The sequence below is a fragment of the Macaca fascicularis genome, chromosome 6 (assembly GCF_037993035.2).
Source record: "Macaca fascicularis isolate 582-1 chromosome 6, T2T-MFA8v1.1".
NCBI classification, from domain to species: Eukaryota; Metazoa; Chordata; class Mammalia; order Primates; family Cercopithecidae; genus Macaca; species Macaca fascicularis.
The window spans coordinates 59,729,328-59,746,745 of record NC_088380.1 but is presented as its reverse complement, the minus strand read 5'-3'; the positions used below and the strand labels follow the sequence as shown (position 1 = coordinate 59,746,745).

The following is a 17,418-nucleotide window of genomic DNA, read 5'->3' as shown; positions in this document are numbered from 1 at the left end:
ATAAGAGTTCATCTGAGGGAAAGATTATTTATCCCAATTGCTTTATATAATTGCAGTGAGTGATATTAAGACAATAAGCAGTAGCAACAATAACAAATACATATGCTTCTAACACTGAGTGTGAGTAGTATTTTCCCGTGCATTCAAAATTAACCAGGACTTTTGTTTTATTAAATGATATTTTAATCAGTGTTTAGTTGCCTGAAATGAAACATAGTCACTTTAGGTCCTCGATTTTAATTCTGCTGTGTAGCACTGTGTTAAAAGATGTTGCAGCAAGACAGGGATCTGTCAGGTTTTAAAGTATTCTATAAGGCTGGATTTCAGTTAGTTTTGGGAGAAGAAAAGCCCTACCTTCCCTTCTTCCTAACCATCCTCTTTCCTTTTCTGACTTTCCTTACTCAGCAAATACTTCTTGGGAGCTTAATGGTTGGCAGGCATTTGGGCATCCTAAATAATGCAGGGATGACCCTTGTAACTACTGAGACTGTAGCCTATAACACTGAACGTAAAATACATACATCTTTCTTTCAACTACTGAACTCTGACTTAGTAGTTTGAAAGCAGCTGTAGATAATAGACAGGCAGATGGATGTGGTTGTGTTTCAACAAAACTTTGTTGCCAAAACCAGGCAGTGGACTGGATTTTCCCACAGATTGTAATTTGCCAGCCACTGGGTTATTGCATGATATTTTTCATTGGCATTGGAGTTTTGGCTTTTGGACTTGGGGAGAACCTTTAAAGAAGAGCAAGACAGTTTGGGAGGCCGAGGCAGGAGTTCAAGAACAGCCTGGCCAACATGGTGAAACTAAAATACAAAAATTACCTGGGTATGGGTGACACTCGCCTGTAGTCCCAGCTACTTGGGAAGCTGAGGCAGAATTGCTTGAACCCAGGAGGTGGAGGTTGCAGTGAGCTGAGATCGTGCCACTACATTCCAGCCTGGTGACAGAGTGAGACTTCATCTCAAAAAATAATAATAATAATAATAATTTTAAAAGGATGATCTAATCAGTGGCTTTAGTTGTTTGAAGGGTATAATGTCTTCTATGAGTCTGAGCAGGTCAAGATCACAGGAAGGCCAGGTATTGGTTCAGGTAAAGAAGAATTCTCTTAAGATTTGTTCATCTTCCTTGAGTAGGAAATGACAGAACCGAAGCTGGCTCCCTGCTTGTTAGGGACATCATAGAAAGGAGTTCATGTACTGAGTGAGAGGTTCAAGTAGATGCAAAGTTCCTTTCAACTTTTTCCTTCTAGGTTGGTCCTAATGTATCAGCCAATCTCTCTTCACTTTAGTATGAGTTATTTAAGAAAACATTGTGGTATAGGGGAGGAACTAACATGTTTCTTTTCATTTAGGCAGTGGAGTTTTTTCCAATTAATTTTATGCAGAACTATTAAACAAGTGATATTTTAATGTATTTGACTTTTTACAAGCCTATGTTTATGATATTTACTTACATGTTTATTATTATATATTATCAGTGAGGACAATGAAGCTGTTTTGATGAACACAAAAACTGCATTTAGACATGGTTGAGAACTGAAGGCTTATCAAATAGTTTATTTGGTTCTGCATTTTGTTCTCTTTTTGGTGTAGCATCAAGGAAGAACAGGATTCCAACAGAATCATAGTTGCAAATGTTACAGATTGGAAAGTAGCTCACTGTGCAATGCTGAGCTGATCTTCAGTCAGAACGCAGAACATAGGTTTTATCACGAGGCTTGATGTCTCCCCCCCACTCCAAGTTACTCTGGCGGCATGAATTATGCGTGGGTGGTTTCCAGTGTGTTAAAATTTTATATACAGTACGTTTGAATATGTTGTTTCTCATTTCAGTCTCTGATTAAAATTCGATTTCTACTTAAAAGTATTTCTTGAATATCCAACTGTCTCTTTGCAACACCGTGTGGGGTTGCAGAGTTGGAAAAGGACTGGCTTAGAATTAGACCTAGGCAGTAGTCTACATTCTGCCACTTACTAGCCTCAGGCTAGTATCCTTTAGTTTTTTTTCATGTGACAGACAGGTCTGGAAATACCTACATTGCTCTAATTGTGAACGCTGAGTGAGATGACAGTATAAAAATACCTAGTGCGTAGTAGAACCTTAGTAAATGCCTTTTTTTGCTTCTCTTGTGACTTGTAAGATAAGGCTGTCCTTTTAAATTGAATTGTGTGTGATTCTACTCAATTTCTATAGGTATAGTTACTAGACATTATTCACCATGTTAATGAAATGCTTGAATAGAAACTCTGCCCTCAGAAATGCAAACTGCTCATCTGAAAGGAGTGGACTTACGAGGGGCTATAGCTCACCTGGTTCATGGGTTGTGATTCAACCTTCTGGTTTGAGAGTGAAGGGAGGGCTTTGGAGAGATCCGCTTGCTGATAACAGGTGGAGGGCAGGTGTTTCAGTGGCTTGTTTATCCACACGTCACGTCAGAAACATAGGCAATGACTATACTGCCTTTAGTTGTTAGATTTTTATATCACCCTCCACATATCTGTTCCTTTTAGTCCTTAGCACTAAAACCCATTCATAAAGAAGGGCCATGTGCACACCTTTGGAGAAGCAAGAACATAACAGCAAGGAAGGGAGGGAGGGCTTGTGCCACTTGGCAGCCAGGCTTTAGGGATAGCGGTAAGGAGAAAATCTACAAGACTTAGGAAAAAGTGGAATCCCTTGAAAAACAAAAGGGAAATAGGGTGGGTCCCTGGGGACAAAAGTAGGTAGATACTACCACCTGAGTTGGGCACAGGGATCCCTGGGACTTACAGAAAATGCCGGGTAGTTCCCTGAGCGTATTGACTGGGGCTATTTGCCTTCAGCAAGTATGAGACAGTGGTATAGCTGCTCATAGGAATCTCAGAGGTTGGGGTATCAGATACTAAGAGGGCTCAATGAAATTGGCTCTGAACCCAAGCCCCAGGGGAGCCCAGTTAAGATCCGTAGGGCCTGGCGGTTGTGACTGGGAGTTGGGTTTCTGTTAAGATTGCTCTTAAACTATGAGATTAAGCAGGAGGTGATAACACCAGATTTACATGTTGAAAACTTGCTCTGGCTGTTGAGTGGAAGATGGATTATACAGGGATCGGATGGGAACTAGTGGGGCCTGTTCAGGAGACTCATCCACATTCCAGTAGTAGATGTGGGTGGCTTGGCTTTGGATTCACTAGGTGTGAGAAATTATCTTCCCTCTGCTAAGCACCTGATGCTTGCTTATTTAATTCAATAGAGTTAGCAGCTTTAGTATTATTATAGTGAACCCTCTGTATCTGCAGGTTCTAGATCTGCAGATTCAATGAACTGCAAATTGTAAATATTTGAACAAAAAAATGTAAAAAATAATACAAAGTAAAAAATACAGTCTAATAATTACACAACTTTGTCATTGTATTAGGATATGTGTAGGTTATATGCAAATATTACAGCATTTTATATAGGAACTTGAGCATCCACAGATTTTAGTATCTGCAGAGGGTCCTGGAGCCAATCCCCCATGGAAACCAAGGACTATCTGTCCTTGGATGGATGAGTTTTCTAAAGTGACTTCTTGAATGGTTCAAACTCAGGTTTGTCTAACCTCAAAGCTTACCTTTCTTTTCCCTCCACAGTCAGAAAAACAAGAGGAAAAGTTGAGATTGTCTAATTAATAAGCAAATAGAAATCTTTTGGAACCTTTAAATGGTTGTTTAAATGAGTACACATTCTCCTGTAGTCAGCCTTTTCTTGGCAGTACAATAATTTTTGTGAGTTAATATAGATGTACTGATTCAGTAAAAGGACTTGGCCATTTGAATATTTTGAGGACTTTAAATATAGATTTGACAATGTAGGTATCATGGCCAAAGATGTGACTTAAAAAGATAAATCAATGGAAGAATTCTTAAACAATGATTTCTAAGGTTTTAGTAGAAGGACAGTGCTGAAAAGTTGTGTTCATTTAATTATATTAAAAAGGAATGGGACATAGGGAATGGAAGATGAATTCATACTCGATAATTGAATAAATGTAATTTTCCTTATGATTCTAATTAATTTTGCTCCTAAGTGCCTAATGGACAATGCATGGCAAAGTAGATACCTATCATTATAATAGCATTAAAAATATTAAATATTATTGAATATTAAAATGTTGAGTGAGGCCGGACACAGTGGCTCATGCCTGTAATCCCAGCACTTTGGGAGGCCAAGGAGGGCGGATCATGAGATCAGGATATTGAGACCATTCTGGCCAACATGGTGAAACCCCATCTCTACTAAAAATAGAAAAATTAGCTGGATGTGGTGGTACTCACCTGTAATCCCAGCTACTCGGGAGGCTGAGGCAGGAGAATCGCTTGAACCCAGGAGGTGGGCGGAGGTTGCAATGAGCCGAGATCACGCCACTGCACTCCAGCCTCGTGACAGAGCAAGACTCTATCTCAAAAAAAAAAAAAAAAAAAAAAATGTTGAGTGGTAGTTAATATAATTTTATATAATGTAGACTAAAACTTTGTCAGTTTAAACATCGTGCATTGCCAATCTGGACAATATTGTGAGGCCTGGCTAAAAATGGATGTTGTTTATTGTTTTGCTTCAGTTGCTGGCTCTGTTGAGACAGAGTGGTAAGAGAGAAACTTGGATTTGTAATGTTTACTCCTTTAAGGAATCTCAGAGTTACCATTCTGGGTTACAGTATTTGCAGTAAGAAGTTGCAGGAGTTAGTCCTGGTAATGCAGGTGACAGCAGGTGGAGACACCAAGAGTACAGACAAGGCCTGAATGCAAGGCATCTGTAGAAGCTCATGGCAGAGTGCAGCCCCTGGGGCTTCCTGGTGTCTGGAGCCCCTTTATGCGAATGCTTAGAGGAAGTTGTGTGCCTGGAACATAGTAGATATTCAATTAAAATATATATTATGTGTCAATTACAAAGTACATAAAACAAAATACAAATCTGGAGCTCACTGTGTTTCCTTTTATAACTCATTGAATCCTCTTAGTACCCAATGAAATAGGTACTACTGTGATCCTTACTTTACAAATGACAAATTAAGATACACAGAGGTTAAGCAACTTGCCCAAGCTCCTACAAATAGTAAGTTGTATGGATGGGATTTGATTCCAGAGAGTCTAACACCCAAAGCTGTTAGATTTGCTCTTAATGTCTCCCAGAACTGCTTCTCAATAAATATTTGTGGATTATTGAATTGAGTGTCTAATGCTGTGACTTTTTATGGTAGAATACTGTGTTTGCCTACGCAAGGGGTTTGGGAAGCAAAGCTGTTGAAAGCTTTTTTGGCATCTCTTTTATTGTCTATAATATTGTTAGAATGACCACATCTGCTCTTAAAAATAGCAGTGCCTGAAATCCACCCTCTCCTGCACATTCTCTTATTATTATTATTTTTTTCTTCATAGAACTTGTCACCATCTAAGTTGATTTTATTTGTTGTTTTGTGTGCTACTACCACTGGAGTGTAGGCTCCATAAGAGCAGGGACTTTGCTCACTGTTCAGTCCCCAGGATAGGACATGGCTGGGCACAAAGTAGGCGGTCAATGCAAATATGAAATTGTTTAATTAATGAAGAGAATTAATACCAAGTTCATTGGTGCTTCATCTTGGGCATCTAAAATCCTTGAGCCTTTCAAAGGAATTGCCGATCTATGCTACACTTGCCACACTGGGGCATCAGTGGTTTAGGGAGTTACAATGCCCAGGCTGAGTTCTTCTAGTTGTTAATGACGTATGGAAAATTATTTTGCTTGAAGTTAATGAGAAAGGCCTCTGACTTCCTTACAAAATGTGCTGCAGGCTTTCCAGAATCCTGTGTGCTCTTGAAAATCTCCTCTACTCATTATAAATCTGAATTTGATAGGTTTCTGCCATCCATGAGAAGCTGGTGCCTATATTCAGTTTTTATTGCCCATATACCTTATTGTAGGTACTTGTGTTCGGGGAAAAACCTTATATGTCCAGGTAGGCTACAGAGTCAAAGAGGCTTGTCCAAAGTGTTATTTGTGGTAGGTGAGTGACACTGCATCAGCATGTTTTTCTTTTTTATTGGCCTTTGGCAGTCAGACTTTTATGATTTATTGAATCATAAAATATATGTAAACTGTAAACCTGCTTTACTCAGTTTGTTTGACTTTATTTGGTAGCACTTGCTCATGATGATTAAGTTTGGCCCCCAAGTCCAAAAGACTTGAGTTCAAATTGTGGTTCTGTCACATTCTCTCAACCACTGTATCAATTAGGACTGGAATTGGTTGGAATATAGTGGCTTTGACAATTTCATTTTTTGCTCAGGCAAGTAAGTCCAGAAATCACTAGGGCCCCAAGAAGCGTGCAGACTTTAAGCTTATGGTCCAAAATTAGTGCCAGAGCTCCTGCCATCACTTCTGCATTCCAGATAGCTGGATGGAGAAAGGGCAGAAGAAGAGTGTGCTTCCTTCCTGGAAGACTTGTAAGACTTACTGATTATATCTCATTTACTAGAATTTGATCATACCGCCATTCCTAGCTGCAAAGGAAACTGAGGAATATAATTTTTTAACTAAGAAACAGACTTGTCTGCAACTACACTCAGTCATTCTTCACATACCGATTGCTCTCTGGGTCTACTTCTCTTGGGGTTATTAGCAGGGTTGTTATTCTCCTCTGCTTTGCATAGCTTTTCTTTTTCGTATAGTTTCTTTTTTTTCATACTCGTGGCTTTGTAAATTTAGATTGCCGTGATTCTTCATGGTTATGAAGTTATTTAATAGCTTTGTTTTTGTATTCCCTCAGTTTTATTTTGCACTATGAACTGCTTCATCTTTTCAGTATTTTTCAACTCAAATTTAGGAGAAAGAGAATATGATTAGGTTAGCCTGGCCCTTCCTGCTAGGCCACACCATGGTTGTTGGTCAGCTACTAAGGCTAAACTGCCTGCTAGTTCAGTCAGCTGTGGCATCTTGCTTGTGGGCCTTTGCATCTAAAAGGGTGGGGAGGCAAAACAGACTCTATAATGTGACCATGCTAAGTCCCTGACAAATGGAAATTCCTTTGGCAGGGAGTTAGAGATAAATCTTAAAATGAGGATGTTTTGTATATTGATATGAATACATTTTAAGTAGTATGTAGATTGTCAGTTAATAGTTATCAATAATTGATATTGGACCGAGAAGCAATTATTTGCAAAGACTAGGAAGGTGTCTAGGGCATGCATTAGCAACCCTCAGGTGCTTGCACATTATGGGATGTTTCTTGCTTTCACTTTTATCTGGAATGCTGTTTTCTTCTTTGCTCCTTTGAACTTGGATAACTCTCAATCTTTTGAGACTCAAAATTCAGGAGATGCTTCCAAGTCTTTCCTGACATGCCTCTAAGAATGAGTTCGATGCCTCTACTCTGTTTGCCTAAAGCCCATTGTGCATACCCCTGATTGTGCTGAACACATTTACCTTGCACTTGTCGGGCACAGGTATGTTTAATTACTGCTTTCTCCTGAACTGGAAGATCACTGATGCTAGGGTTTGGTCTTCTTTATCTTTGTATACTTAACACTTACCTAGAAGTGCTTGCCACATTAAGGATGCTCTGGGCCAGGTACAGTGGCTCATTCCTGCAATCCCAGCACTTTGGGAGGCCGAGGTGGGAGAATCGCTGGAACCCAGGAGTTTGAGACCAGCCTGGCCAACGTAGTGAGAACTCATCTCTACAAAAAAAATTAGCTGGGTATGGTGGCATGCACCTGTAATCCTAGCTATTTGGGAGGCTGAGGTGGGAGGACTGCTTGAGTACAGGAGGTCCAGGCAGCAGCAAGCCAAGATTGTACCACTGCACTCCAGCTTGGGTGACACAGTGAGACCCTGTCTTATAAAAAAAAAAAAAAAAGCCCTGCAATTTTTTTTTTTCGTTTTCTTTCTTTGGACTGAGTTTTAAAATTCCCAGTGCCTGGTCAAAAGTGAAGGAATAAATTCTCTAAGGTAAGTGGTACTCATTATTTTACTCTGATAAGTTAGAAGGGGATTTCTCTCCCTCCATACTTTTGAATCAGAATTTTCAGAACGAGAACTATTCTTACCTTCAGCATTTCAGCCAAAATCTGCCTGGATATTACATATGATTTTTTAGTGATGTTTTGTAGAAGATGGGCTAACATTTTGCTGGATGAAATCTATAACTTCTGATATGATGATTTATGCTTTCATTTGGTTATTTTTGCTAGATGACTTTTCAAATCTCAGGTTATTTCTGCTAGATGGCTTTTCAAATCTTTGTGATTGAATTTCACAAAGAGATCATGTTCTAATGATGATGATTGTTATTTTTTAATAGGGAGAGGAATGATTCCTTTTTGAATACTGGTTGAACTCTTACATATTCCATGCATGGACATTTGTGGATTGCTTGGAAGTATAGATGCTCTTGGGATGCTGTTGGCACTGTTACCACTGAGAACATTTTTAGAAAATGTTGAGAAGCTTTAGCTTTGCTTTAGATTGCAAATGTTTCTCTTTGGGTAGATTATCATCATCCTTTTTCCTAATTTGAAAAAGCTATAAAATATATGCTGAGGAGCAAAATGCTCTACATTTTGTAAACAAATCCTCATTTTATTTTGTAATTAGTTAAAAAAAATTACTTTTTTCCCATTTGGGGAAAATTACTTTCGAGTATACTAAGGGAGTTGTTAAATAATGCCCTGTTAATGTTTTCAGTGACGATATTAACAGAAGGAGATGCCAGTTCTGAAGTAGGTGGCATTTCCAAGTGTTTATTTCCAATCTGGAGGAGTGACTAAAGCATAATTGACAGACATGACCTTTACTCGGAGAGGATTCCACCCACGCGGCACTTTAGCGTTCCCATGTACCTTGGAATGGGTCATCACTCTCTGTATTCCCCATTTATTGCATCTTTGCCTTCAGCCCATTTGTCTGCTATTGAGAGGAAATGCTGGATCTTTGATAACCTCGTTTGGAAATAGATGATCCAAGCTAGGGCCTCATTCGAAGGGGTTTTACTGCTCCCCTATGCCCTTTCTTGTTTTACCAGTTTTAACATACTACTTGCAGGACTCTGAAGAATTGGCTTGGCTGTCTTAACTTTTTAATTTTCATCAAGCAGAATTATAGAGGAGAAGATAATATAACTGTCATCTTGCTTTGCATCAGGATGAGGGATTGCACAGGACATCAAAATTAGAACTGTCAACTATATTGAGTATAAAAAATAGCTCTCTAAAAGAAAATTGTGTTTTTAACCCTCTGATGGAACTCAAATTATACCTTGATATCATTTTTTTGGACTGCATAGTAAATAACATTCATTTTCTGCCATCTTGTTGAAGTTTTGTTTTCTCCTTTATTTTCATGCTTACCTTTGAAATTTCTTAGGGGAAACAACAATAAACTGTAAGTAATCACATTAATTTCAAATTTAGTGTTCTTTTTCTTTTTTCTGTCTTAGGCATTCTTTTTCTATAGACCTCTCTTAAACAGATTGTAACCAATCTGTCTTGTTTTTGACATCTTTTTTGCTATTTTATTACATGAGGCAGCAAAGAAGATGAGATTTGTTTTTGAAATAATATTCTTTACTTCTTCCTCAGGCAAGACTAGATGTAGATTTGTGAATATCACTGTAGAGGCTACTGGGCCAGAGTTTATCTGGGATAGAAAGTCATTCTTTTATTGGGAATAGTTAACTACTTATCCTTCATTCCAAGTTATGCCTTATGTCTCATGGGTTTACAGTTAAAATAGTTTCTTGCAAATACAGCATCTATACAGGGAAATAATATAATTATTTAAAATTTATTACCAGTTTATATACTGTGATCAAAGGAAGTTTGGTTATGTTTTTAAATATCTCTATGTATCCGACTCCTAGTAATTAGAGGGAAGAGGCCGTTGTTGAGAACATTATTGTTAGAATGAATTTACAAGCTGGCGCAATAGACATGCCACCTGGCCTGAGGTTGGATGTTCAAGGATAAGGCAGTATTTGTAAGGATTAGAGGTTAGAGAGAATGAGGTAATATGGTTAGTCAGAAAAAAAGTTACACAAAATAAATTGAGGGTTTTCAGGGTAATAATTTTAGCAATCCCAACAACAATACTTGTACTTTTTGAGAATATGAGAAGGAGTGGAAAGTAGGTTTTTAGTAACTGAAGAGTAAATATTTCTCCCTCTTTAAAAGATAAAGCTCATAAGAAGAGTTATTCTCTCATGATAGGTGCTAGAGCCCTTTCATATGGCAATGGGGATACCTACTTTTTAAAAACAAATGTTGCTCTCTACTGCATAGGATTAGATTAGGCCGTGAGAGACACACAACAATTTTTAAATAAGTTAGAGGGCTGAGCGCGGTGCTCATGCCTATAATCCCAGCATTTTGGGAGGCCGAGGCAGGTGGATCACTTGAGCCCAGGAGTTTGAGACCAGCCTGGGAAACATGGCAAAACCCTGTCTCTACAAAAAATTAAAATATTAACTGGGCACAGTGGCATGAGCCTGTAATCCCAGCTACTTGGGAGGCTCAGGTGGGAGGATCACTTGAGCCCAGAATGGTGAGGGTACAGTGAGTCCAGATTGTACCACTGTACTCCAGCCTGGGCAACCAAGTGAGACCCTGTCTCAGGAAACAAAAAGTTACAGGTTGATTTCTATTTCATGTACAAAGTCTGGAAGAGGAGGGAATGGCAACTCCACAGTCATTTGCATCTTTGGGTTCTCTTATCTGTATGCTCTACTTCATGTGTCCACTGTTCTCATTGTGCCCTCACAATCCAAGATTGTCACTGGAGCTACATTAAGTCTCTGTTACAGCCTGGAAAAGAAGTAGGAAAGGCAGAAGAGCAAAAAGGGGCCCTTCTCAGAGTCAGTTCCCTATAAGCATCTTTCAGTTACATCTCATTTTGAAGAACTTAGTCACAGGACAACACTTAACTCCAAGAAAAGCTGGTAAATCTTTTATTCCAGGTGGCATAAAATACGACAGTAATCTTTCAGTTGGGGAAAATAACTTTTCCAGCTTACTCAGAGTTGTTCAGTCATTCACTATTATGTTAAACGGTACAATTTGGGGTAATTTCCAAAGGTAGGTGGGAAGAATGATCTTGGACAAGGTAATGAGCGTTCTTAGTCTTGGGCTCTGAGGACGCCAGGACATGGCCTTGGTTTGTTTTCAGTAGTGTATTTCATTCAAAATAAAACCAATAGTGTTACAGTCATGATAGTAGTAACTTCATAATAGATGTGATCATGATCCCTAGTATGAAATCATCAGCTATTTGTTTAACAATAGCACCATTGAATGTTTGGAATTATTTGAAGGTTTAGATTGAGTTTAAGTGCTTCAGGTAACAGATTGTCTTTTTAGTTTGATTTTCCATTGCTTAATTTTTATTTTTAATATCCATGTATATAGCCTTTGGCTTTCCAATCTTTTCTTTATCAAATTCCTTCAATTATACAGAGTTCAGTTTCTTGTGGATATTGTCTGAAGAGGCAAGAGCCTTTGGCAGAATGGGTCTGATGCGACTTGTTGGTCTTCCTCAAGGACTGCATCTTTGGAAGTCTTTTGGCTCCCACAGAAAGCCAAGGATCCTGTATCTCTGCCTCCTTGCCACAATGGATAAAACCATGATTGCTGAGATTTATGACATTATAAACTTTAGGGAGAAGCTTTAACTTGTCAACAATAAACCATAATAACAGTGTTCGACTGTATAAAGTTAGGGTTATTTTGACTACATACTAATTTAATGTGCTAAAAATATTTCTCTCAGTTGGGGAAAATAACTTTTTCTAAAGAAAGGAAAAGAAACCAGTAGTCATGTTTGGTATGCATGGTTTTGTGAGTGGGCATGTGTTTTAGGAATCTGAATTTGATTTTGGAGTTAGAAGTTGTGAATTCTAAGTTGAGTACTGCCATTGATATTCTGAGACCAAGGACCTCAGTCCTCTGTCAAAATTTAGCCCATTCATAACTTTCAGCATTTAACTATGAGTGTTTCCTTTTTACAGAGTTTTTTTCCTATTATAATGATTGTAGACATTTATGATCTAATAAGAATTGAACTGAAAAAGAAGTGCTTAAAAAGCTACTTATAGCAGCCAAATATTTATCATTAAAATGGGATATTAGAGCCAGATTTGAAAGAAATGAAATGAAACCGTTACAGTAAGTTACACTCCTTAAATGATGCTCTTGTATTAGAGGTCAAAGTATCTGCCTTATAGTCCCAAGATAAAGCCACATGCCCCAGACTTTATTATCCCTGTCTTATTTGAGTTAGCCTAGAAAACAGACGGAAGAAATTCAGCCACTTGCTCATAAAACAGATGTTGGAATATAGCAGATTGTCTTTAAAGAGGGAAACAAGAGCAAGGGGAATGAAGACAGTTCTTTGGTACAAACATTTTGTTGTAATCTCTTATTCTTATTTTAATCTTATAGAAAATGTCTGAATGTATCCAGATCTCATTTGCTGTTTGTAGAGTTGGGATTTACACGGTAAGCAATGTATATTCTTGTGGTACCACATGTTGTGAAAAATAAGTGAAGACCCTAGTGTTGGAAATCATGTGGAGTGATGGCAATTACCCTCTGCTGCTGATGGGGGTATAAATTTATACAACCACTTTGGAAAGTAATAAAGCTGAACATGAGCATATCTTGTGACTGAGCAATTCTACTCCTATGTATATAGCTCAGAGAAATTGTTGTGTAATTACCAGAAGACCTGTGTAGGAAAGGTTCCTAGTAGAAATATTCATAAAAGCAAAATGTTAGATGTAATATGAATGTCCATCAATAATAGATTGGATTAAATAATTATGGAGTCACGGATTACAATACAGCAGCAAAAATATATGAAAAAATGACTGTATGAATTACAGCTTGTAATAACACACCGTGGATGTATCTCACAAACAATGTTGAATGTAAGAAACAAGTCACGGGAAAACACATGGAGTACAATTTCATTTCTATGAAGTTCAAATGCAGTAGAACTAAGCGACACATTGTTTTAGGGTTACATATGTTGATAAACTATAAATAAAAGCAAAAATTCAGATTATGATTACCTCTAGGGTGGTAGTTCTCAACAAAGGGTGACTTTGCCCTCCAGGGGGATATATGGAGACATTTTTGGTTGTCACAGCTGGTGGTGATGGTGGTGGTATACTACTGTCATCTTGTGGGTTGAGGCCAGGGGTGTTGCTAAGCATCCAAAATGTTCTGGTTAAGAATTATCTGCCCAAAATGTCAATAGCGTGAGGTTGAGAAACTGTTCTAAAGCAGTGGAGGGAAGAAAAAGTGCTTTAAAAGTTATAGTGGGCCAGGCCCGGTGGCTCACGCCTGTAATCCCAGCACTTTGGGAGGCCAAGGTGGGCAGATCACCTGAGGTCGAGAGTTTGAGACCAGCCTGGCCAACATGGTGAAACCCTGTCTCTACCAAAAATACAAAAATTAGCTGGGCGTGGTGGTGTGCACCTGTAATCCCAGCTGCTTGGGAGGCTGAGGCAGGAGAATCGCTTGAACCCAAGAAGTGGAGGTTGCAGTGAGCCAAGATCGTACCACTGCACTCCAGCCTGGGCGACAAGAGCGAAACTCAGTCTAAAAAAAAAAAAAGTTATAGTAATATTTTGGTTTTTAACTTGAATTGTGAGCACACAGTGTTTTTTTATGTTGTTCTTTAAACTATATATTTGCTTTATATACTTTTTGTATGTAGATATTTTACAATACAACAACAAAAATGAATGTTTTAAGATGTTTGGGGATTTTTAATTTTTTTTTCCACCAGCCTGTGTCAGTTGACCCAAATGCCTTGAGCTCATTTCTTAACTTGGGATTTTGGAGATGTATCTATGTAGATGAGCATGAAGGACTTTTCTAATCAGATTAAGTGATAAAATGTCTTGACATTTTCCCTTTAGAGGCCTAGGGAGGGGATTTGGAGACTGTAGATGGGAAATATAGTAACACTTACTTTTAAAGACCAAATTATTTTCTAAGTAAGGACTTAAAAATATTTACATGAATAATCTTGTTTACTCATCTACTTTGTACAGAAGAACATATATATATGTGCACAAAATGCTTAAGGAATTTGTTTAAAATGAATGATGTAAAAATTCTGAGTAAAAGATAGGAGTGCAGCTTGTAAGTTCCTTGAGGGCAGGGAGTCTATCTTGTGTTTGTCTTTATAGCCTTTACAATACCTTGCACAACATCTGGCCCTTGGCAAATGCTCAATAGCTGTATGTCCAATTATATTAAGTTGTAGGGAGAATAATTTTCTGTTTTGCCTTTGTTTGAATATAAGAAAAAGGAGATTTTCTTATGTCTCCTATCACCTTTTGTTTTAGCTGTCTCAGATGAGTATTTGTCCCCAGTTAGATGAATAGGTTGCTTGAAAGCTAAACACATTTTTTAGTTATTTTATGTGAAGTTAATTCCTGAGTCTGTTTTCCCAGATCCTCTGAGAAGCAGGTGCCAGGTTGGGATTTGCACCCAAGTTAGGGGGATGTTCATGAAGTGGAAAGAGGGAGGAAACCACAAAAGGTAGAGAGAGCCTTCAGACCATGCTGTAGGTCTGACATCTGTGAAGGAAGAGTGGGAAGGAAGGAGGGATGGGGAAGAATTTTACAATGTCATGTATTCCTGAGAAGTCTTGGCTGGACGGATAGGGCTTCCCTAAGCAACGGTGCCTGTTGCTGGAGTTTTGCAACAACAGCAGTGATTCTAGTACCTCTGTACACTTGGGTGCTGGCTGGCAGCCCAACAGAAACACAATGTCTGCATGAATACCATAGTAGACCTGATGCTGTGACAGCAAGAGGCCGTCAGTTAGTTGTGCTTCTCTAGAAAGGGAGCTCTGACTGGCATATTTCCATGGCTGCCGCAGTAAGCCAGCACAATAAGGTATTTCCATCTAGAACTTGGGAATATTAGAACTGCTGATATCAGAAATTGTATGTATGCCTCTTTGAATACCTAGCACTGAGCCTGGGCTTGAGACCTCACAGGTGTTCAGTCTCTGTTCCTGCTTATTTAATGAAGAAAGGCTGGTCATGGATTCATTCCAAGGCAGATAAAAATCGGCCCTAAAAGGAGAGAGTGTGACAATCTTAATTGTGTCCCACACAAAATTCATATGTTGAAGCCCCGACTCCTAATGTGATGATGTTTGGGGATGGGGCCTTTGGGAGATAATTAGGTTTAGAGGAGGTCATGAGGATGGGGCCCTCCTGATGGGATTAGCGCTTTTATAAGAGGAGACACCAAAGGGCTTTCTTTCTCTCTCTCTCTGCCTGCCATGTGAGGACGTAGGAAGGTGGCCGTCTTTAAGCCAGGAAGAGAGCCCTTAACAGAAACTGACGAGGCTGGCACCCTGCTCTGGGACTTCCAGATTCTAGACCTGTGAGAAAATAAATTTCTGTTGTTTAAGCCACCCAGTCTAAGGTATTTTGTTTTGGCAGATTAACACAGGGAGGAGAAAAAAAAAATTCTTGTAAATTACAGCTAACATAAACAAACCAGAAAACAAAAACAAAAACAAACTCTTATTAGCTCCTGTTGGAAATAAATGCTGAGTTACAAGTAAAACAAAAAGTAGAAGAGGAAACCTAAAAAGATTATGGGTTGGTTTATGGGATGAGAAATAGTGTTAGATTGTTGAGCTGAGTTGTTTTTCTAGGTGCTTTTAATGTTATTGCCAAATAGCAGCTAGTTAAATACTTAGAAGTTAAGGAGCAAAAAGCAATATATTTTACATATTAGGAATCCATATCTGAAGTGAACAAGACCAAATTGGAACATATATAGGACAGAGACACTGAAAGCGTCCTAGGTTAAGCGTGTGATATACAGGTGAATGTATGCTACCATTAAAAAGTTTAATAAAGATCATTACTCAGAGACAACAAAGGATATCCAGTGCATGCCGTCCACCTTTCCCACTGAGGTTTGGAGTAGACAGACCTTTCTCCAGACCCTGAAAAGCAGTGATGCTTATTTAAAGGGCCTTAACTCAGGAAGATGTGGCAGGAAACTTAAGGTATAGGTAGAAAAACTTAGACATTATCAGTGGTGGAGATATGAAGGCTTCCAAAGCCCAGAACAAATTGAGACAGAGGGAAGCAGATAAAAAGCAACAAACAAACAAACAAACAAAACAATCTTTAAAACCAAGCATCTGCTCCAAGGAGATAACTCTGTACTTACAGCACAGGAGATAGTGTTATTATCCTAATGTAATGTAGGGATGTTTCACAAAGAAGTAATTTAGTTTCTGAAACAAAAGGAGTCCTGTTATATGGATCTGTTTTGGGTCTTAAGCAACATTCATTTGGTTCTGTTCAGGAGGAAGGAGGGGACGTAAATTTAGGCCAAGAGTTTATACTACAATTGTGGTTCTATGATTTTATGAAATCCTGGCAATGAAAACAGGCCATGCTTAAGAATGTGATCTTGAAGTGAACCGTCTACAGTCAGGCATAGATGAGCTCCAGGCCAGAGGGACGCATAAGGGCATTGCTTTGGAATTCTCTTAGGAATGTCAGGGTAAGCATTTTCCAAAGGTGTTTCGCCGAGACTTCTCTGAGTTGGGAGCTATAATACAACCATCATGGAGCAGAAGCACAATGGTGGGCAATTAGCTGGTGCCGACAAGAAGCAGGTTAAGGGAGCAGTGATAATTTTTGCTTCTAGTGACCTTTCTGTGGGTTGTGGACCCTTTTGGCCAACATTGAATGGACCAGATGAATGAAGCTAAGGCCAGTGAATCTTGCCCTTCTCCAGGAATGGTACTGTTTGAAGCACACCAAAGCCACAAGGGTGACTGGTTTTCTGTACCCAACAGCTGCATGAACTAAAATTGAAACAAGTGATGGAGGTTTGAACTACATAATACCAGGAGAATATCCTGCATGGTTACAGATTTTGGTTATCAATAAGAGCTTTAAAAACTCTTTAAATTCTTCTTTGGTCTTTGCAGAAATTATTGAATGTGTTTTACTAGCAGAGAAAGCATTCATCCTTCAAAACAATAACAGTAAAAATGGCATTCAGTTTCATCTTGAGATGAAGAGTCATTTGCTAGTGGGTATAAATCATCCTTTTTATCTAGTTACAAGATTTGCTTGTACCTACTCATATTCAATTTCTGTGACTTCTTTTTTGCTGGGGGAGGGAGGCAGGGGAGTTAACTTTGTGATTACAATAAAAAGACAAAACAATTGTATGTTATTATTAGTATTACTACTGATAATGTTAGTAACAACATTATTAATAAGATTGTATATTATTAAAATTGCTTATTTCCATTTAGCTCTTTAGGTCTGGACAAATCCTACCCTAATTCCGTTGGGTTATTACAATATACAGTGCTATATGTAAGGACACTGTATTAGTTTCCTATGGATGTTGTAAC

The 17,418-nt window shown here is 38.6% G+C and overlaps 1 protein-coding gene across 10 annotated transcripts in view; it reads left to right on the top strand.

Annotated features, from left to right (window-relative positions):
* Positions 1–17,418, top strand: part of ARL15 (ARF like GTPase 15) — a 440,433-nt gene that overhangs the window by 16,226 nt on the left and 406,789 nt on the right. For 4 of the 10 annotated variants that reach the window (XM_015451506.3, XM_045394754.2, XM_045394756.2 and 1 more), the window contains exons 2-3: positions 9,367–9,384; positions 12,435–12,491. The exons of 4 other annotated variants lie outside the window; for them this stretch is intronic. In XM_015451506.3, the coding sequence (XP_015306992.1) occupies positions 12,438–12,491 (54 nt within the window). In that variant the 5' untranslated portion in view covers positions 9,367–9,384; positions 12,435–12,437. The remainder of the gene's footprint in view (positions 1–9,366; positions 9,385–12,434; positions 12,492–17,418) is intronic. 2 more of the 10 variants (XM_045394755.2, XM_073993446.1) reach the window with 1 other exon arrangement.